General features: G+C 30.4%; 1 protein-coding gene and 2 long non-coding RNA genes across 3 annotated transcripts; 1 reads left to right on the forward strand and 2 right to left on the reverse strand.

Moving 5' to 3' along the window:
* Positions 1–8,473: 8,473 nt before the first annotated feature.
* On the reverse strand, positions 8,474–9,523 carry LOC131623521 (glycine-rich RNA-binding protein 7-like). The gene is made up of 2 exons (XM_058894531.1): positions 9,326–9,523; positions 8,474–9,029 (listed from the first exon to the last, which is right to left on the reverse strand). The coding sequence occupies exons 1-2, from the start codon at positions 9,437–9,439 to the stop codon at positions 8,679–8,681; spliced, it is 465 nt and encodes a 154-aa protein (XP_058750514.1). The 5' UTR covers positions 9,440–9,523; the 3' UTR covers positions 8,474–8,678.
* Positions 9,524–16,110: 6,587 nt separating this feature from the next.
* Positions 16,111–17,027, forward strand: LOC131623486 (uncharacterized). Its single transcript, XR_009290238.1, has 3 exons — positions 16,111–16,304; positions 16,457–16,573; positions 16,796–17,027. It is a non-coding gene; the product is annotated as an uncharacterized LOC131623486 (long non-coding RNA).
* Positions 17,028–22,935: 5,908 nt separating this feature from the next.
* On the reverse strand, positions 22,936–23,925 carry LOC131623487 (uncharacterized). Its single transcript, XR_009290239.1, has 3 exons — positions 23,677–23,925; positions 23,471–23,580; positions 22,936–23,386 (listed from the first exon to the last, which is right to left on the reverse strand). It is a non-coding gene; the product is annotated as an uncharacterized LOC131623487 (long non-coding RNA).

Raw genomic sequence — 23,925 nt, forward strand, 5'->3', positions numbered from 1 at the left:
TTTTAAGAAAAAGAGTTGAATATTGTTCTTGATCAAAGCTTTTAAGCAATATCAAGTATTGTTCCTAGTTGAGGTTCTTGACTAAGTATTGTTTATTTGAAAGTGTAATCTTTTTATTTGGTTACTCTGGTCACAAGTTGTGTGACTGCTTTTATCACTGCGGTGATTGAAAGTAGGATGTCGATTTCTCATATCTAGATGTTGATTTCTAAGTAGAAGTTGCAATGGGTAGTGATTAGGAGATAAGTTGTAAACTGGGACTGTTTAACCTTTGAACTAGTACTACTAATAGTATATTTTCTTCTTGGCTTGGTAGCCTTCTGATTAGATGTTGTTGCACTAAACTGGGTTAACAATTACTTCTGTTATTTATCATTATGCAGTTTATTTCTGTTTTGATATTTGTGTTTCAAGCCAGCTGATGTTATAACATTTGTATTGACATTTCATGTTGTTAGGACACCTGTCTTGACATCTGTTTGTAAGTTCCAGAATTTTAGGTGTTTATGCTCTTTCAACCTTGGGAATTCAGGGTAAGTCTTCTAATGTTTCTCAAATGTGCTTTCTTGATTTTGATGCATCCAATCACATGACAGATTCCTCTGAATACTTTCATAATTTACATTCTTATAATGGTAATCAGCAAATTCAAATTGCTGATGGCAATAAACTCTCTATCGGTGATGCTGGTGACATAAACTCTAACTTTTGTTACGGTCTAGTATCACCTGGACTTGCTTCCAACTTATTGTCGGTTGGTCAATTGGTGGATAACAATTGTAATATTAATTTTTCTTATGTTGGTGGTCTTGTGTAGGAGCAGGTGCCAGAGATGGTGATTGAAAAGGGGCCTAAAGTGGGAAGATCATTTCCGCTCCAGTTTAGTTCTAGTCACTTATCTTTTTCTTGTAATAATATTTTGAACTCTTATGAGGATTGGAATAGAAAATTGGGCCATCTAAATTCTTTTATTTTGTCTCATCTGTTTTGTTAGGAAATAAACATGTTTGTATTGCTTCTATTTTATGTTCTATTTGCAAATTGACTAAAAGTAAAACGCTTCCTTTTCCGTTAGGTGCTCAGTGTGCCTCCACTTGTTTTGAGATGATTCATAGTGATGTGTGGGGAATGTCTCCTGCAGCATCTCATGATCACTATAAATATTTTTTCATATTTGTTGATGACTACAGTCGTTTTACTTGGATATATTTTCTCTGATCTAAGTCTGAAGTGTTTTTTATGTTTTAGAAGTTTTTGACATATGTTGAAACTCAATTCCAAGCAAGTGTTAGAATTTTTTGATCTGACTCTAGAGGTGAGTGTATGTCTCATGAGTTGCAGGAGTACCTTCAACAAAAAGGGATCTTGTCCCAATACCCCCCCCCCCCAACAAAACGAAATGGCAGAGTAAAAGAATCGTCATTTGCTTGATGTAACATGCACATTACTTCTTCAAGCTTATGTGCCATCCCTATTTTGAGTAGAAGCTTTTTCCACATCCATATTCTTGATCAATTGTATTTCTTCCACGGTTATTGATTTTGATTCTCCCTTCTTCCGTCTTTTTAAAACTCAGCCTGCTTATAGTGATTTACATCCTTTTGAACGAAATAAGCTTGGAACAGTCTATTCAATGTGAATTTATGGGGTGTAGCAACTCATAAGGGTTTTGTGTGTTATAATATTTCTAATCACCGCTTTCAAGTTTCTAGGAATTTTACATTTTTATATAATCAATATATGTTTCATTCTCTTTCTCCTGCCACAAATGATATATATATATATATATATATATATATATATATATATATATATATTCTTCCTAAATTTTCTTTTATCACTAATACAAATAACGCTTGTAATGTCGGTCGCAAAATGCGTTTAACCTCGACTACCCGGGCGAGGTAACGAAGGGCGACATGAAAAGCTAGAACTTAACACCTCGGTGTTTGAAACACTGAGACTAAAGTGTTAAAAAGTTCATGGGTTCCATCCCAAGGAATTGCATATTTTAATTTTCTTAATTTTGTTGCGCGCGTCATATACCTTTCGTGGTAAAATGGGGCCAAATTACAATCTTTGGTGTTCCCTTTCTCCATCAACTTGTCTTGTAAGTAATTTTTTATTTCGTGTCCTGGCGAATCGCGAGTAAGAGCAATCTTTGCAGCATCTAAGATACAATACTTGTTTAGAAGCTTCCTTTTAGCACATAACTCATGGATGTGCCTGCAAGGGAAAATATTTATGTTAAAGTACAAGAAAGTATGAATATAAATAGAAATCAACATAGAAATTATATTTACGAGCACCACAATTGTAATACGGAATTATCTAGCCACTCATCCCCTTTTAAAAATTCATGTATAGAGAGCTTAGAAAGTACAAATAACTGCTCTGGATTATGACTTAATTGAATACCCAAGATTAGATCTTCATTAATAATCGCCATCATCATCTTTAGTCTCTGAAGGCTATTTTGATTTGATGGTGAGGGTTCAACACTTCCCTAGTTGGCAGAAAAACTATGTGTCACCCTTGTATCACCCGTAACTTTCTCAACCACATCCTCTCGAATTTCCTATTGATTTGAATTTCTGTGGCTAAATATACCCAACAAACTCAATTTCTCCATCATAAAAACAATATAAATACAATCCAAAATTGAAATACGCAGATAATAATAAGAACAACATACACTTATACCTCAAGAACATCGTGTGTACTTCTCCTCATTCATCCTCTCTCGTTCCTCTTGCTCCTTCGGGAAACTCTCGCACCGTTCACAACAATTTCTCCCTTTCCTCCTCAAAGATCTTCTCTTGCATTATGTACAATAGCTTCTCCATCTCCTCCTCCAAGTACCTATCCTGATCCTCCTTCCACTTCTCCATTTATTTCCCCAACTCAACAGCAAGAATCTATTTAACCTCTCTCTTATTAATTTTTTATCTAGATGATTGAGAGGGTCCAAAATGTACCTTGAAGCCAACGCCTCTAACAAGACCGCAGACACGCCTAGGATGCTCCTATGTTTCAATCGCTTCTACCAAGATGTCATGATGACCATGTGAAGTGAAGAGGTCGGCCTTGTTTTGTTCAACAAGATCATCCTACAACTCATGGAATTTTATCTTTACCAAATTTATTTAACTAAAATAAATGTTGAAAAAAGTATCTACTTACAATCCTTTAAGCCACTTCGCGCGTAGCATATGATGTGTACTCACCGTCTTTTCTTTTGTGTGCCCTCTTCCACTTATCGTGTCGTGATGGTGGAGATGGAATGCGATCAAGACTTATAGAACCTCCCTGTTCTTCCTCCATTTGTTTTCTTTTTTCTTCAATCAAAATTTTTAAAGTCTTTGATATCCTCCACAAGACGGCCTATGTGGATAGATATTTCTAACTCGATTTTTCTTTCCTTTTTAACTCTTTTCCAAGAACTTGGGAGTGTTTTTGTAACACCCTTCTAAACCCCGCGGCAATTAATAGAATAATCAGAGTAAAAACATAAACACAAGGGGTTTTAAACACAAAACATACTTAAAACATCACCAAATCCGATGCACCGCATCGTCTCACCATAACTCACCATTATCATCACCGATAAAGTATGCACATGTTTGCAAAATCATTCAATTAGTTACACATGCATCATGATAAGCATACAATAACCATAATTCATCTATCATCACACCGAAACATTGTCATATTCACAGAATCACACATATGCACAATATTTCATTTCACAAAGCAATTAAATTAATTTTTAAAATTTAGTCGGGCCACTGCCCATCCCACCAATTCATCATATAAAATGTTTAATTTGCTTTATAACGCCCAAAACGGCACTAAGAATGGATATACGGATCAAAAGTTATGATTTTTCAAAGTTCAGGAAATTTCTGCACAGCAGGGTCCGCTCGGCGACCCACCAGCGGCCTATGGCAGTAGCGAACTACGTTGTGACCTCCACTTATTAGACTGGCTCCGCTTAGCGAGCCTTTTATTTATTTTTAAGACGAACAACATCCGCTTAGCGAGCCAGGGGCCCCTTAGCGGACGTGCGATTCTGCAGATTCTCAGGTCTGTGACAGACATGCGATTTCAAACATCCACCACTACAAACCGTTTCTAAACATCATTTACAGGTATGAAATCATCACAAACATCATCATACATCATCAAACATCAATAAAATACATTTATCAATCAACAATTCATGCAATCTCATCAATTTCCCTAAATCTAACAATCCCGATCCCAATATACTCAATTGAATCGAATCATATCTTAATCCATTCTATCACCTATAATCGCATAATAGAAATTAACCGAAAGAGTCCCCCCTTACCTTGGTTAAAGATTCTTGAAACTCTTCTTCTTCCTTTCTCCTCTTTCACGTATCTTCTCTATCTCAGACCTTTTGCTCCTTTTTGCTTCTACTTTTCTCTTTTTCACAATTACTCTATGTTATGAAAAATAGAATATAACTTTAGTAAAAGGCCTAACCATCACACCCCCTCTTTACTAACCACATCAAGCCCAATTATTTCCTTCACAATTTCTCAATAATCCCATTAATTAATTAATCCCAATAATTAACTTAAATCTCAATTAAATTAAAATTGAAAAAATATGGGGTGTTACAGTTTCGAGACTCTATAAATTCCTCCTAAGTAGCTCTATAATAAATGAATATACCTCGTATGAAGGACGTCCTTTATTTTCTTCACTTTAAATATAATTATGGGTGAGTTGTATCTTAAACCCCCTCCAACACTCACCACAATAAGAAAGCATTTTCTTTTTCACGTACTTATCATTTGGAGTAAAATTGAACACATCCTATATTTACACAATAGAGATGTTATTAGTATTGCACAAGAAATATACTTGTGAAACAAATGACTGAATACAAAAATAAATGGGTCCATATGTCGTCTTTCAATTCTTCATCAACAACATGCAAACTATCTATCAAAATACTCACTTTAATTCTACCTTGTAAGACAATGTAACCCAAGAAATCATCAACATGTTCACCAAATGCCCTTTCAATTCGGGCATTAACTCTAACAAGGTATCGAATACTAGTTTCGTTGACTTTTTTCACCTTTGTATACATCGTGGCACCTCTAGTTTTTCTTTTACGTGTATTATTAGAGTTTGCAGCAGATGTTGTATGGGAGGTGCTAGTCGAATCGGCCATGACTATCAAGATGAATCAAACAGTAACGTTTTAGTCTAACGAAGAAACCATAAACAAAATGATCAAGAGACTATTTCACCAAAAAGCTAACGTTGATGAATATACAAAATAACGCTTCAGTGAAGAATAAACATACTTGCGAAAATGACGTTTGATGAATATCTTTTGGAAGAGTTTTGTTGAATATCAGCTTGAAAATCGCCTGGGTTTTTTGCGATATGACGAACTGACATTTGAGTGTTGATAGGTAAATGAAAAGTTAGAAACTAGATAGTACTCTGAAGTATTTCATGCAAAATAAGTGTCATGTCGGTTTTACACAAAAACTAATTATTAAAAATATGAAATATAAAAAAAAAACTTCTTAGCGCCATATTTTGGAAATTCAAAAGATTTACCACGTTGGTTATTTAATAAAATTGAGGGCTAAAGTATATCATATAAAATATTAAAATAAGATTTTGAAACTAGTATTATAAAATTGTGAATGCAAAATATTTTACCTCTCAGTTGGGACAAATAAAAAAATAAAAAATAAAAAAACTTCATTGAAAATGTGCCAAGTGAGAAATACTTACTAAACAATTGAAAAAAACATAAAATGTAGCAACTGGGTGTCGAAGCGAGATCCCTTATTGCTACCTTATCTCGGTTTTATTAAATATCTGAGTGCCAAAATGACATCTATTCGTACGAAACTCTATATAGCTGCTTCTAACAGGTGGTCTTTTCATCAAATGGATGTGAAAAATGTTTTTCTTCATAGTGACCTAACGAAAGATATTTATATGACTCTTCCTCAAGGTTTATTCTCGTCATCTAAGGGTGTGTGCAAGCTTAAACGCTCCTCATACGGTTTGAAACAAATGCCTAGAGCATGATATGAACAATTCAGCTCCACTTTACTTAGGCTCTCCTTTACTCAAAGTTGGTATGATTCTTCTCTATTTATTCATGGAACGTCTTCTGGAGTTGTCTCATTTCTTATGTATATTGATGAAATGATTATTACCGGTTCTGATCATGCTTCGATTCAAATCCTTAAATAGAAGTTACAAGCATCGTTTCATATGAAAGATCTTGATAATTTGCATTATTTTCTTGGTATTGAGGGTCATTTTACATCCAAGGGTATATTCCTCCATCAACACAAGTATGCCACAAATTTAATTTATATGGTTGGTCTCCAATAGACTAATCTAGTGGATACTCCTCTTGAGGTTAATGTTAAATATCATCGTGATAAAGGTGATCTCTTGCATGACCCCTTATTGTATCGTCAACTCATGGGTAACCTTAATCACTTGACTATTACTCGCTCTGACATATCTTTTGTTATTCAACAAGTAAGTCAATTCATGCACTTTTCTCGCCATCTTCACTTGGCAACAGTTTGTCTCATAATTCGCTACTTGAAGGGAAGCTCTCATCGTGGTTTATTCTTTCACACTGGGATTGCTCCTAAATTGAGTGCTTATAGTGATGTCGATTGGGCAGTGTATCCTGATACTCGACGATTTGTTATTGGTTGGTGCATTTTTTTTATCTTATGGAAAAGTAAGAAACAAGCAAGAGTCTCTAAATCTTCTACTAAATCTGAGTATTGTGCCATGTTTTTGCTTGTTCTTAAATAACTTAGCTTTGTGGTCTTTTGGCTGAACTTGAATTTTCTCAAATGGAGCCAAACTTAATATTATGCTAACAATACAAGTGTCATCTAAATTATTGTGAATCCTGTTTTTTATAAACGCACCAAATATATTGAAGTTGATTGTCATTTAATTCGTGACGCGTATGATGACCGACTAATATCACTTCCTCATGTCAATACTCAGTTGCAGATATTCTTACCAAGGTTGTTCCGCGTTCACGTCATTAGTTTCTTGTTAGTTAATTGATGGTCATTGACCATCAGCATCAATTTAGGGGGTGTGAATAAGAATTAATTTATTCCTAAAATAAAGAATTTATTCTTAAAATAAGGAAACAAATCAGAAATTGATTTGTTCTCATTAAATCTAATTATTTAGTGTAATTACTTTTATAGCTATGTAATCTCTATATATACAAGAAATAACAATTAAAAATGCGTAAGTCGAGAATTATTGACAAGAATCTGCAACTTAGAATGCAGTGCATCTTGCCTTATTGGGAATAGTTTATCCCCCTATAATATGAGTGTGTTTTAGTTTGCCCCCACCGTTGTCAAAGGCAGATTTTGATAATGATTTTTTTGAAAAAGCCGTTGCCAAAAGGTAGGGAGGAGAGAAAAGCAAAAATCGCTAACATTTCAGGGTGAATTACTATTAACCCCATAATTTATGTATGAAGTGGATAGTTTATCATAGCATAAGGAAGATTGAATTAGAGGTGAGTGTTGTAAAACACAAAGTCTTGTAGGTGAGTGTGTGGTATGATGTTTCTATATGATTTTTTGTGAAAGACCGTAGGATTTCTATCACTATCAGAATCTTGAAGATTGTGGAAGTTGTCAGGATTTTGAAATTTTTGGCTAGTTATAATAGGAGGTGTTTTTTGGTTAATCAGTAGTGGCATTGGTAGAAGGGTGTCAAGAAAATGAAGGAAAGATATTTGTATTATCTAACGGTTGTTTGAGAATGTTGTTAGTTTGAGTGTGTGTGGCCAAGGAGAAAGGGAAAAGTGTCTTCATGGAAGATAACATTAATGGAGAGAAAGATTTCTCTATTTGATAAATCTATGATGATAGAACTTTTGGTGTCAATGCTGATATACCAAAAATCTCATTTTAGTATGGAGATCAAAATTTTTTTGTTCTTTTTTATAGAGCAGAGGAAAAATCAAGAGAAAGACTCTAAAGGTGAGATGTTGTTAAGAACCACTGATGGAAGTTTGTTTATAAGGTGCATAACATGTGTGACTGTAAATCCAGAAGCTCTTGGGTAAATGAATTTGAAAAATTAGATATCTTGTGACATGTCACTAGTGATCTTAATATTTGCAGCTTTTGTTAGACTATTGTCTCTAAATTAAAATCCTAGTGGAAAGTCTGGCTTGAAATATCAATTGTCAAAGGTAACCTGACTTTATTAATTGGATATGAATTTATAGATACTTTTATCCCACCATTAATTTTAAGTCTCTAATCATCTCGGATGTTTTTATTTGCCCGATCATTATGAGATAATCGGATTCCTTATGCATGATTGAATCTATTGTGGTTTTTTTCGTCCAAACTACGTTGAGACATTTACCATTTGGTTAAAGCAATATAGGGGCACATTAACAAAAATAAGTAGAAATTAGTTATTAACTAATATCTCATGATCCTTTCAACCGATCGTTTATACACAACCAGATTAGAGTCACACATAGGCGAAACCAGAAACCATAACAAAACAGATATCATAAACCAGAAAGTTAGATCCCAACATCTAATTTAACAACTAGTCATTATTAGTACTCATTATCATTCATCTAAACCACACTACTCCCTCCAGTTGCCACCACCACCACCACCACCACGGGAATAGCGATCACCACCGTCATTACCATAACCACGGTCCCTACCACCACCATAACCACCTCCACCACCATATCCTCCTCCACCTTCACGGCGGCCACCATATCCTCCACCTCCACCTTCACGACGACCACCATATCCACCTCCTCCACCACCACCACCACTGTTACGGTTTTGAGCTTCGTTAACAGTAATGTTACGCCCGTCCATGTTCTGTCCATTCATCCCTTCAATAGCATCTCTCATTGATTTCTCATCAGCGAATGTCACAAATCCGAAACCTCTTGACCTCCCAGTCTCACGATCGTTAATGATCTGCACAAAAAATAGCAACAAAATCTCAGATCCAAAAAAAGCAACAATAAAAACAACGCAAAAAATAAACCATATAGTAACCGATCAATCTTCGCCTTTGGTTAAAAAGATGAAGATGAACGTACCTACTGGGTGAGTGAGTGAGTAATAAACGAAGAATCATATGATATAGTAACAGAATCAGTAACAGAATAACAGAACAAGTAACACAAATAGATCAAAGATCACAGATCAGAACAGGATCGCGAAAATCCGAATCATAATCGTGTCAGATCCAATGCCTGCAACAAACGGACCTTCGAATCAACGATGTCGCCGTAAGATGAGAAAGCTTTCTCGAGAGCTTCGCTGTCGGTGGCCCATGCAAGACCTCCGACGAAGCACCGGTACTCAACATCTCCAGACGCCATTGATAAAGGACAAAAAGCTAGATTTTAGAATGAAAAAGATATTTCAAAGTTAGTAAAGGATAAGACTAAAAATATTTTGTGATTTTCTACTGAATAATGAGTAGTTATTTATAGATGGAGATGTGTTACCTACTAGGGGTATTAATGTAAATGAGCGTAGAAGATATTTTTGACCCTCTTCCCAAGGTGGTAACTAGGGTTACTGTTGGTTTAAAAAGTTACCAGGGTTACGGTGTGAGTTAAACTTTTAAACTTTCAGATTGTATCATATCATAGTCCCGTAATGTGCATTTTGAGTCACCCATTTTTGGCTTACTATACATGTTGGGACGTTGATGGAGTTTTCTTTTATTTTTTATTTTAAAAAATATATAAAAACACATTAATCCCAGGTCAATTATACAGTTTAAGTTTAATTTATCGCTGGGGTTTTTTTAGTTGTACGTAATAATTTACATTTTCTTTTTTAGATACGTAATACTTTTCTTAAATGGCTTTTAAATAGGCCGTTTTTTAAAAACCAGATTAAATGGATCGGTCGAATAGAGAATCGAAAGTGCTATCGTTTTAGTCCGATTGTTGGACGGGATACGTTATTAAACAGGTAGGAACCGGCCTAAACCTATCAAACTAGTAAAAATAGTTGAATCGGTTATGAAAAAATGGGGGTTCAAATGCATGTAATTTTTTTTTTTTGGAAAAAATGATACCATTTTTATAATTTTTTAAAAAAATAAAATTAGACATTATTCGAAATTTATTTTGAACAATTTTTTCTTTTTTACAATTAGATTTGGTTCAAAATTTATTTAAATTTATTTTTGTATTATTTTGTTGTGAGTGATATTTATATTTAGAATTTAAATTTAAAAAATGAACATGTGAAATTATGATATTTTAAAATTTTGTAGGTGTCGTGATATCTTTTAGAGACCGAGTCATTTGGTTCAACTAACTTAATAAATATATAGTTTTGGTATAGAGGCCAATTTACTCAATCGAGTTATCTAATTTAAGCTGGTTTAGTCGTGTTGTTCGACCAATGACCCAATTATTTGACTAATGAATCAGTGACCCAATATCCTCGTCAATTTGATGATTGATCTGGTTTTTAGAAGACTTATAGTGGGACATTAATGGTTATTGATTTTCTTATTTTAAAAGTAGGTTGTTGGAAATATGTTAAAAAAGATTGACTTCGTTAATGATATCAATGACCCAAAGGTACTAGCTATGGAGTATTGTGAAAAATAAGAGTATAGAGCACCTTGGGATGATTATAACGGCATCTTGAGATGGTATAAATGATTTTTGTTTTTTACAATTTGGGATTTTATTTAACACTAGACTGACACCAGCGCGATGTGCGGGACATTGATGAATTTTTTTAAGTAATATAGGAATATATGTATATTTTAATTTTATTTTGTATAGTAAACATTGTAATTGAGACAATAAGGTGAAGAGAATAAAAAAGAGAGAAGAATTTTAAATGAAATAAATTATGTTTGAATTATAGAAATGATAAGTAAGATGCTGCTATTTAAAATTTAAAATAACAAATAAATAAATAACAGTTTTAATGCTTTTTTTTATGTTTACTTTTTTTCTCAGTATTTTTAAAAATGTTAAATCTTTATCATTTTATGGATGAGAGAAATTCTACATTCAAATGACTCGGTCTCTATGGAACCAATTCAAACGATTTGATCTTTATGTAACCAATGATCACAGTGAAATTTTCAATAATGTTGTTTCATATTTCCATTACTTATTTTCTAATATTTTTATAAATGTTAAATCTTCATCATTTTATGAATGGGAAAATTCTATATTCGAGCGACTCAAACTCTATGCAACAAACCATCATGTAAAAAATTTCAATAATTTTGTTTTACATTTTCTTTTCTTTTTTTATTCCAATAATTTTAAAAAAAGTTAAACCTTCTTCATTTTATGGATGAGAGACAACATTATTGAAAAAAATTTACACGATGGTTTGTTGCATAGAGTTTGAGTCACTCGAATAAAAGATAAAAGATCGTCTATTTCAATAAGGTTATTCACACGATCTTAATAAGATTTTAAGATATAACTTAATGATATAAGGAATAAAATACAAAATTAGGAGTATATATATATATATATATATATATATATATATATATATATATATATATATATATATATATATATATGTATATATATATATATATATATATATATATATATATATATATATATATATATATATATTCTTTGGAAAATAGAGAGATTTATCTTAGATCTTGATTTTAACGGTGATGATTGGTTACATAGAGTCACAATCGTTCAAAAGTAAAATTTTAGTGTAAATCTTTAAAGGTTGATACTTTATTTTTTGTCTTATTTTATATGTTCATCTATCAACTAAGTTATTGTAAGTAGTTCATTGTATTATTTTTTCTAAACAAAACTTGTATTATATTGATTTAAATGATTTATCTATATTGAGTAAACACGTAGAATTAATTTTATCTTTCAAGAATGTATTAATAATGATGAAATAGATGAAAAGATTGCAAGAAAAATATATAAACTATTTTTTAAAGTTTATAAATTATTTTATATTGAAATTATTAGTAATTAGTTGTTAAATTAATAGATTTGTGTAGTTATCGGGTGTTGAACCCATGACATCTAATAGAGAAGTGAACTTTTTTGAAAAATGAATATGAGTTTTTAGAGCTGCCACATAGGAATATACTAGTGTCTTACCCGTGCGTTCGCACGGGTACCCGTCGTTTTCGCGCATTGTGATTGAGAAAAATAAAAGATATTAGTAAAAGATTAAGTTTTGCGTAAAATTGAAAAAGTTATAAAAATAATAATATTTTATTTGACAAATTATACTGAAGGAAAAGTTTTAAAATCGCAAATTCACAAATTATAACGAAGAAATATTCAATTAAATTATATAATTCAATTAGTGATAATTATTTAATATAATTGATTAAACTACAAACTATTAGCACAATCTCAAACTATCAGCTAAGGAAAATCGATTATTTTTGGCTAGCTAAAGAGAAAATTAGTTATTTTGGCTCAATTATAACTACAAACTATCAGCCCAATCTCAAACGATCAGCTCTCTCTTGTAGGCCAATAAGAAACCACTACAAACTCCATTTATAATAATGATTCATTCAAAATACATAATTAATTGAAAAATACTTTGACCAGTTACTTCATTTTCCCGTTAATATTCGTTATTTTGATAAGTAACTTCGTATTCCCGTTAATATTTCAAATTTCTTCCCATTAATTTTTAATATTTTGACCAGTAACTTCATGTTCTTGTTAATATTCATTATTTTGATCAGTAACTCCTTGCTCCCGTTAATATTCATTATTTTGATCAATAAGTTCGTGTTCCCGTTTATATTCCAAATTCATTTCCGTTCATATTCAAAAAATTTATCAGTAACTTAATGTTTCTGTTAATATTCAAAAATTTATCAGTAACTTTGTGTTCCTGTTAATATTCAATATTTTGTCAATAACTTCGTGTTCCCGTCAACATTTATTATTTTGATAAGTAACTTCGTGTTCCCGTTAATATTCAAAATTTGTTCCCTTAATTTTTAAAATTTGGATCATTAACTGAATGTTTTCGATAATATTCACAATTTTGATCATTAACTTTGTGCTCCCGTTAATATTTAATATTTTAATCAATAACTCCGTGTTCCGGTTAATATTCAATATTTTGATCAGTAACTCCGTGTTCCCAGTAATATTCAATATTTTGATCAATAAACTTCATTTCCCGTTAATATTCAATATTTTGACCAGTAACTTCATGTTCCCCTTGATATTTAATGTTTTGATCAGTAACTTCGTGTTCTTGTTGATATTTAATATTTTGTTCAGTAACTTCATGTTCCCGTTAAAATTCAATATTTTGATCAGTAACTTCATGTTATCGCTAATATTCATTATTTTGATCACCAACTTCGTGTTTCCGTTAATATTCCAAATTTGTTCCTGTTAATATTCAATAGTTTGATTAATAACGTCATGTTTCCGTTATTATTCAATATTTTTAGCAGTAACTCCTTGTTCCCGTTAATATTATATATTTTGCTCTGTAATTTAATACTCTCGTTAATATTCAATATTTTGATTACTAACTTCATGTTCTCGTTAATATTCAATATTTTGATTAATAACTTCATGTTCCCGTTAATATTCAATATAGTTTGATCAATAACTTTGTTTTCCCGTTAATATTCAATATTTTGATAAATAACTTCGTGTTCTCGTTAATATTCCAAATTTGTTCTCGTTAATGTTCAAAAAATTTATCAGTAACTTAATGTTTATGTTAATATTCCAAAAAATCATCAGTAACTTTGTGTTCCCGTTAATATTCAAATTTTGTTAACAGTTAGAATAATATATTCATTGTTCTTATCTTTAAAATGCAACAAATATTTTTTCTATTATATTACTATTATTATTATAGATTTTTTATCATAAAATATTTTATTAATGCTTTTTGTTATTTTATAACAAAAATATAATTCTAATAAAATATTTTGGATTACTATATCTTCTTGTATTAAAAAAAATAAAAGATTTTTATATAAATTATAATCTTTATCATAATTATATAATAATAAAAAATTTAATATAACTATATAATAGTCACAATCCTTAAAACAACTATATATTATTATTATAATATATTTATTTCAATCATTTTAATTATTACGAAATTATATTAATTAATTTATTTTCTATTATTTATAAAACAACCATATATGTTTGTAGCAAATATTTATCAAATAAATATAACTATATTCACGGTTTAAAGTAATATGGGTGTTAAGTCTAGAAAAGAGTGGAGGAGATTTAAATTAATAAATATTTATGACTCTTAATATAATACTACTATAAAGAATATTAAAGAATATTTGTGACTCTTAATATAACATATACAATTAAATAAATACTTAAAGAATATTAAGAGACATAAAAAAAAATTTAAATTAATATTTATGATGATTTATTTAATTGATTGTAACTGATTTGTATTTTTGATATTTTATGATTCAATTAATAGATAAGATTAATTTTCGATCTAATGAATTTTGATTACCAATTAAATAATTTTAATAGAGTTTTTTAACATAAAATAATTTTATTGCTAGTGTTTTATATTTTTTAATTAATTATTAATATACAAATTAAACCCTACAGCAAACGACTTCCACCATCTCATTTCTCTTTTCTATCTCTCTCTACATCTTTGTTATCTCTCTCTTCTCTTTCTTCATCTCTCTTTCTACAACAAACCCTAATTCCCTTAATCACAAAATTTGCCTCATTTTTCTCTCCTCATCCATCCTATCGTTCTGCTTCTTCTTCAAACTGTTTTCTACAATTTTGATGTGATGGTTTCTACTTTCGGACAAAGCGGATTTCGACGGTATTTGTTCTTCGTCGTCAACCTTTGTTATTACTCACAAATATTTGATTTTACATAACAGATCTTCTTCTTAGATTTGGTGATTTAGTGATTTAGATTTAGATTTAGTTTTTTTTTGTTATTTCATGTTTAATGGTGCTGGCTCAAGCAAAAAAATGGGAGATTTGCGGCAGTTTGGTAAGAAAAGCTTCACTTTTTATATTTTAGATCTGGGTCTAATTGTTTTAAACTGTTTGGAGATTTTATCTCAAGGACGGTTAAGCATCTGTAAGAGTTTTGGTTTAAATTTCTCTTTTTTTTCTTGCGATGTTGTTTATATGTGTAGGTTTTTTCAAACTTTATTTATATGCGCAGATTTTAGGGTTTTTTACTGTGAAATTATACTTTAGGGTTTCTTCCTCTTCGTGTAAGTATTTTGTTGATTAACGGTGTTTAATGGTGTATATGTATAATGGAATTTGTGGTATGTTCATGTTTGGAAATGATTTGTTTTAGTTTTGTGGCATATTCGAGTTTAAACAGGTAACCTGCAAAGTGTTTGATGAAAGTTCCAAACCAATCACTTTCTTAGCTTTTCTGTTTTAGATTCTCCAAATGAAGTTGTTTTCGTTTCTACTCTGTTATTGTTTTGAACTTCACCAAAATTTTCTGGTTTTGCAGTGGCGAGTCCGGTTTAATCAACTACAAATTATTCATGGAGGCAGGTGATATCGTTCGGTATCTATATTTTAAGTTTTTTTAGACCTCAAACTGTTTTTGAATACGGATTTTAAACCTCGTGGTAGCATTTTAAACCTCCCGTATTTTCTCTTTCTCATTCTTCATATAATGTTGCAATCGAATATCTCTCGTCGGTGACCAATCATGTTTTGATACGTTGGCGGTTTGGACTCAATTATGCTACAGACACGAGGCTGAGCAAGTAACATTCAACTATGCATTGGTTTATTTATAATGAAATAGGTTTCTGATTTTACATACAGCATAATTATGCAGGGCCATGGATGTTGACGATGCTTAGTGAGAATTACAAGTTTATCGGTATTGCGAGGAAAGATGATTCATATAACAGTGAAGATAATCTTTTCATTCCACAGTTGGGGTTCTGTTCTTTTATACTAGATTGTTTGATTTGTTTTGGATATACGGGCTGATTGGTCGTTAATAACTGAAATCTATGTTGTTAATAACTGGTGTATTGCTTGCAATGTGGATCAGGAATATCAGTTGCTCCAATCAAAGCTGGTTTTGTAGCTCGCGTTGGCCGAAGAACTGCAGGGTCATGATTTGGCACTACTCAAATTCTACAACTCTGCTACACCTATTTGTTAGAGTGGGAGAATGTTCTGTCATGTAAGCTGATTCTGGAACACATGCAGGATATCAGTTCAGGTATGACTGATTGGAACGGTATCCATTATTTCACAATAATCATTGAAATATTCTTTCTGTGTTAGCCGCATAATGTGCTTAACATCCTTTCGATACCTACTCTGTTTTTGATGCATCAAGGTTATTATTATTGTTATTAATTACCGTTGTAGATGTGATTTTCTCCGGAGATTGACGAGGTATCGTGCTCCTCCTTTTACTCTTGCGTTCTATGTTTGCGGCAACGTGTCCATCGGCATGCATCACATTGCTCATCGATATCAATCTTGGTAATTGTTATAGATCTTTATTTCTATTTTTTAGATTTATAATGATAGATAAGTTGCAACTTTTCTGTTATATCATCTCCTGTAGGTAACTGCACTTATTCAACAGTCGATTAGATTGGACTCAATTCAAATGCATATACTTTTATATGTTGCTGCTGTTGTTTCATACCCGACTCATTGTGTTGAATATCAAATAACAGTGTGTTCGGACATCGATTGCAGGTGCATAATTCTGGCTACGGGTTGGATTCATGGAGCGGGTGCGTAATTCCGTCGTTCAGTTCCTTAAAGATATGTAGCTCATCAGTCAAATGGAAGGTCCATTTGAAATAGACCAAGTAACCACCCTGTCATGTTATGTATATTATCTTTGCCATGGACATAAACGGTTACCATTGCGGAAGTTGTTATGTTATTTCAGCCAACTATTTTCATTGATGCCACAACTTAATTAAATCAGGTTCGTTATTGATCCAAATCTGATTGTTTATATCAAACAAATGTTATCTTTTAACTTTCACTTATGCTTGCTTACATTTCTGTCAAAATCTGAGCGTTTAGAATGTAGTTATATCAGAGCATAACTCATCTTAATCATGTCACAACAATTGACACAACACTCTTGAATTTTTTGCAGCTAATGGAGAGCGTAGACGAGGATGTTCCATTTGAGAATGTGAAACCTTTCACGGTATTACTGTATTTTAATGTATACAAGCAACACAAACTGTTTATAACGTTACTTACTAACCATCATGCAGGAGTTTGAAATTACTTCTACATACATACCAGAACCAACCACCCCTACAACTGCTGTGAAGAGGATGTCTCCTGCCACTGTCATCGATTCCTTGCTTAAAACACTTGCTGTGAGAAGTCAGTGCACGGGTTTGCCTTTAATTGATAGTTTATGAATAGGGTATTTGAAGACAATTCAAGTTATGTAATATAAGCTGTTTTCCATTTGATCTGTATTATCTGGAACTCATAGACCATGCTGTACCGAAGTTCAACTTATGTAATTTCATAACATTAAGTACCATGGAGATTTGATATATGTTTCATTATTATTATTGCAGAAATACCGGCGAACATACACGGAGAGTTCCATGCTGCAAACGGTAACGAGTCTGTTATAGTTCTTGGAGGTTTATAGATGTCTCAAGAGCCATATAATGGAACTTTCAAAGGTAGCAGTTCGGCATCCGGTTCTCCTTTTGCAAACAAAGATTTAGGTTGAAGCAATGAAATTAAAGTATCAATTGGAAGCAATGAAGATTTTGAACTAAAACCAGCACCAGCAGAGCTGTTAATACTAAAGTTATCATGTTATCCTGTTTCTTCTTTCTGCTTAGCAGTTTCTCTACTAAAGTAACTTTTGGTGTTTTTTTTTTGTGTTGCCTTGGTTGGATTTGTAGAGCAAGGGTTTATGATGTACTGGGATAGGAGTGTTTCTCTGCTGCACTGTGTAATTTGGGTTGATAGCATTTCTTATGCCTGAGTTTAATATAGTTATCTTTGTATATATAGAATATTGCAACCACCTCTAATTTTGTTGTTGAATTTATAGTAGTGTGTTCTATACTCTTTTTCTTATGGGATATCATCATTACAATAATACGTTGATTCTGTTTCTTTTTGCAGTGAAAAAAATGAAAGAGAATCTATAATCATAGCTTTATGCTAAAGGAGATCTATTATAACTTAGAGGGGCATTGGATGCGGCGTAATTCCAATTCACAGTTGAGGGCTCACCGTTGAGTTATTGTCGTGCAGTCTGTCAAGGGCCGCAGTTGAACGGTGCTGCATGGCATGTTCGAGGCCTGAGCGCAGTGGCTCGTCTCTGTGAAGATTCGTGTGCGTGCAGAGCTTCGTCCACTGATTCGGAGTTTCAATGTGAAACTCGAAGCTTTTTGTGACAAGGGTCATGGAGAATTTCGAGTTTCTACGGGATTTCGATCCTGATTTGGTCTCTCCATTTTGAAAATTCCTCTTCCCCTTTTATAATGAAATATTTAGGTTTGGAACAATTGAATTCTCATTGAAGGAGATTATGATTTGTTGTATGTTTAAAATTGAAGATTTGAATTTGATATAGTACTGTTGTGGGAAGATTTGGAGATTGACATTAACTTTAGAAACAAGCTGTATTTCCTCTTGAATTTCCAATCTGGTATCAATTTGATGACTATTTGATTTGGACTTGATTTAGTAATATTTGGATTTTGTACCAATTTTGGAGGCTGGTCTGATTTGATATTTGATATATTGGAGCCTTGACATTCACTTAGATATTTCAAAGTGATTTACCATATTTACTAATTGGGAGTTGTATGCTCTTATTAGATGTTTCTTGCATTTGGGTTTTATATCTCTTTTGTTGATCAGATGTTTCTTGCGATTCGGTTACATTAAAATAATAATTGAAACAAAAATTATCAAATCATATATACAAAAATTTGAATAATTTTTACGGGAAAACAAAATTTTAAATCAATTTTTGTATTTCATAAGATTTAAAGTTAACCAAATTTTCATATGTAACATGATTACTTTTTCAACGAATTTTAATAGTCTCATTAAACAATATTGCCTTCCATTTAAAAATAAAATAAAATAAAATAACTCTATTAATCTTAATAAATTATATCAATTAATTGTTTTAATTTCAGTTTATGATTTCATATCTATGCTACTATAAATATTTTATAATTTAATATAATATGAAAATGGATTTTAACTATTTCATATGACTACTTTTTTTTCTTTCTATTTTAAATACGAAATCTATCTGGTATACCATGGTCTACACCAGTACCCGTGCGTTACAAACACAAGGGTGACACATCAGTACCGTGTAAATGCGATAAAAATTTGTGTGAACAATATAACTTTTGATCTATAAATAAACTATTTTCTATAAATAAATACTACTTTTGATCCTTTTTTTATCAATTAAATAGTTTTTATAAATGGAAAATTCGAGTTCTTCAAAATCTCCATCATCTTAATAAATTTTTTATTTTCAAAAAAACATAAATATAATATACCTAAATTATTTATCTTTTATTTAAGTTAAGAATAAAACTATAATTTATTTTTTATAAACCAACTAAAAAATTGTTTGTTTTTAAATTTAATTTTTTTTTTATATTTTTAGATTTTAAAAAACATTAGCATAAAAAACATTAGTAGATAGGACTCAACAGTTATTCAATTTATTCCAGTTTTACGGGTACCAGACATTTTTCTATACATCTAATTATTATTTTTTTACGGCTATCAGACATTTTTCTATATATTAAAATTATTATTTTTCACGGGTACCTGACGTTTTTCTAAACATTCAATTATTATTTTTTCACGGGTATCGAACATTTTTCTATATATTCAATTATTATTTTTTACGGGTATCAGTTTTTTTCTAAACATTCAATTATTATTTTTTCTATATATTCAATTTTTCTACGCATTCAATTATTATTTTTTTTACAGGTACCATATATTTTTCTATACATTCAATTATTATTTTTTCACAAGTACCAGATATTTTTCTAATAAAAAATTTACATTTAAAACGAATGCGCGTCCCACACAAGAACCCGTGCGTTAACGCACGGGTTTTCACGGGTACCAGACACTTTTCTATACATTCAATTATTATTTTTTTTACAGGTACCATATATTTTTCTATACATTCAATTATTATATTTTCACAAGTACCAGATATTTTTCTAATAAAAAATTTACATTTAAAACGAATGCGCGTCCCACACAAGAACCCGTGCATTAACGCACGGGTTTTCACGGGTACCAGACACTTTTCTATACATTCAATTATTATTTTTTCACGGGTACCAGACATATTTCTATACACTCAATTATTATTTTTTAACGGGTACCAGACATTTTTCTATTAAAAAATATATATCTGAAACAAATGTGCGTCACATACCAGAACCCGTGCACACGCACGGGTTAGTTACTAGTACTACTATAAAGAATATTAAAGAATATTTGTGACTCTTAATATAACATATACAATTAAATAAATACTTAAAGAATATTAAGAGACATAAAAAAAATTTTAAATTAATATTTATGATGATTTATTTAATTGATTGTAACTGATTTGTATTTTTTATATTTTATGATTCAATTAATAGATAATATTAATTTTCGATCTAATGAATTTTGATTACCAATTAAATAATTTTAATAGAGTTTTTTAACATAAAATAATTTTATTGCTAGTGTTTTATATTTTTTAATTAATTATTAATATACAAATTAAAGCCTATAAAAATATTTTTCGAATTACTAAATAACTATATTAATAGTTAAATAATATATACTCATGGTTATTATCTTTAAAATGAAACAAATATTTTTTTCTATTATATTATTATTGTTATATATTTTTTATCATAAAATATTTTATCAATGCTTTTTTTTAATATAATTATTTGTTATTATTGTAAACAATTAACACCTTTGATAAAATTAATAATATGGCTCTATATTTATTGAAAAAATATTTTCTACTGCTATATCTTCTTGTATTCAAAAAAAAAATTATACATTTTTATATAAATTATAATTTTTATTATAATTATATAATAATAAAACATTTAATATAACTATATAATAGTCACAATCCTTAATATAATTATATATTAGTATTATATATTTATATTAATAATTTTTAGTTAATACGATATTATATTAATTTTTTTTAATACAACCATATATATTAGTAGCAAATATTTATCAAATTAATATCACTATATTCACGATTTAAATTAATAGTGGGTGTTAGGTAAGAAAAGAGTGTAGGAGATTTAAATTAACAAATATTTATGACTCTTAATATATCATAAAGAATATTAAAGAATATTTGTAACTCTTAATATAACATATAGAATTAAATAAGTACTTAAAGAATATTAAAAGACATAAACAAAAATGTAGAGTAATATTTATAATAATTAAATTAATTGATTGTAACAAAAATGTAGAGTAATATTACATTCTATATTTTCTTTGTTAGTTTAATTCTTTTGTGAGTAGAGATTAAATTGCACCATAAATTATACATTTTTTTAATCTATGACATTATTGTAATTTAATAGTTATAAATGATCATTTAATAATTAAAATAATTCTTTAAAAAAATATATTATTCAATTTTTGGTCAAAAATAAATTACATTTAATTTGACCCATAAGTTATTTAAAATCATAGTTTAAAATATTATTCTAATTGTTACTTGAATTATAAAATTTTGACCCGGATGCAACATATTTAAATGTGGTTTGAAAAAAAGACATGTGCGTCCTATTTTTTTTTTTCAACTTTCGTATTTTAATTGAAAATGAAAATTTCAAATTGTAGCACATAATTTAATATTTTTATAATTATTTTATTTTATTTTATTTACTTTCATAGAATAAAAAGTATATGGTCTCTCCATTTATTTCTAATTACTAACTGTTTAATGATTGAATTTAACACATATTTATGTAACATTATTGGTGCACTACGTATCATCATCAAGATTTTTTTTTTTTAAATTACTAAGAATTTAGTTTATCATCATCTTCTATTAATAAAAATTTGACATTAAATATCAATAAATTAAAAAATTTAATTCAATAAATAACTTATTTAGAATATTTAAAACACAAATAAAAATCATTAAAACATAAAATCAAACCATTAATTTAAAATAATTATGTATGCTTTTTTTGGTTCTTTCAAAATAATCCCTTTTCAAACATTTTTAATATGATAATCAAAAATTGAGTTTAGTTTTTTTTATCATAAAAAAAATTATGTCATTATGAAATTTTAAAAACATCAATAATATCCTATAAAACACGTACTTATTTTTGAATAATTTATACGGTGTCTAAAATAAATAATATTTAATAACCCTTGTGATCTCAGAGAACCTTTTTTGATCGTGAAGAAAAAACTAATAAATGCAATAAATTAGGAAAAGAGAAAAATAGAATATTTGGGAAATAAATGGGAGATTTGTTAGAAAAGCGCTTATTTTGAAATCAACCGAAAAATGAATTCTTTGCATTAATTTACAAAATGATTTGTGCCAGATTAACACATATTTTGTCATGCTCTATCAAGAGCTTCCTTCTAGGTTCTAACCTAGTTCTTCAAATAGGTTTGTTGAGTAGTCTGTTTGATAAATATTTCACAGCACCATGTGTAATCTCTCCGAGTGAAAATGTATTGTCGACAGTGGCGAAATGGAACCATTGAAACATCATTTCTCCGTATAGTTTAAAAAATATTACACAATATCAAATCAAAATAATAACAATAGAAAATTTCTTACATAATATTCATAACATTTTTAAGTTTCCGACGGTGTTGATGTACTTTCACTCTCTATAGGAAGTATTCCAAAACCATTTTATAATGACAGTTTTGCTATAGCTTCATTCGGAACAACGAAAAACGGTGTTTTTGTTTCGTGCTCAGCAGGCATCTGAGACCCTTTTGAATCAACAGTCGAGAATGGCGCACCGTGGAACATGACAGTAGCTGCTAGCTTCATTGGTTATTGAAGGCTGGAACTGGTATAGCATATGAGTGTCACTAAAATATGAGTTCCTGATCAAAATACTATAGGTAACCGTTAGCGTAATCGGAGAAACCTATATCGAAACGAACCGCCACCTGAAATTGAAAGCATAAACAAAATCAAAATAGTACAAAGAACCGATCAATCTCTCTCATTGCCATCCTTTCTTTTTTATGGCCAAGCAAACTTGTGCTTCATCATCGAACCTGCATAAACCCACGTCAAAAAAGACAACCCGAACGCACCTACAGAAGCTAAGTGCATACACAAAGAAGACAACCCGGACGTACCTGCAGAAGCTAAGTGCATACCCTTACTAAGGGAAACCTCTGCTAATTGAGAGTTTCATCTTCATTGTGATGAAATTCTAATTTCGCATTGAGTTATTTTGAACCCTTCCCTTCAACAATCAAGAAAAAGTTGAGCAAAAATCAGAATCAAACATACTTCAGAAGGAGAAAGGGAAAAAGATAGAACATAAAACATAAATAAGTACCTATAAAATTCACTCGAATTATTGTTGCTCTGCTTTATTGTGTTTCAATCTAAATAAAATTGAATTGTGCATCTGATTGATTCTTCCTGTATTTTATTGTTGCTCTGCTTTATGGTTGATATTCTTCCTGTATTTTATGGTCCAAAATATTCAACCAACGCTAGGCTGATCGCTGCTTTCCATTAAAATCACAAATGTAAACACAATCATCATCATGAATGCCTTTTTCCTATTAGGCAATTTATTTAT

The sequence above is a fragment of the Vicia villosa genome, unplaced genomic scaffold (assembly GCF_029867415.1).
Source record: "Vicia villosa cultivar HV-30 ecotype Madison, WI unplaced genomic scaffold, Vvil1.0 ctg.000073F_1_1, whole genome shotgun sequence".
Lineage (NCBI taxonomy): Eukaryota > Viridiplantae > Streptophyta > Magnoliopsida > Fabales > Fabaceae > Vicia > Vicia villosa.

Bases quoted from the DNA above. Each gene is read 5' to 3' on its own strand.
- LOC131623521 (XM_058894531.1), bottom strand. From the start codon at position 9,439: ATGGCGTCTGGAGATGTTGAGTACCGGTGCTTCGTCGGAGGTCTTGCA. The intron at 9,030-9,325 runs GTCCGTTTGTTG...TTTTTTGTGCAG, and splicing joins GCGACATCGTTGATTCGAAG to ATCATTAACGATCGTGAGAC.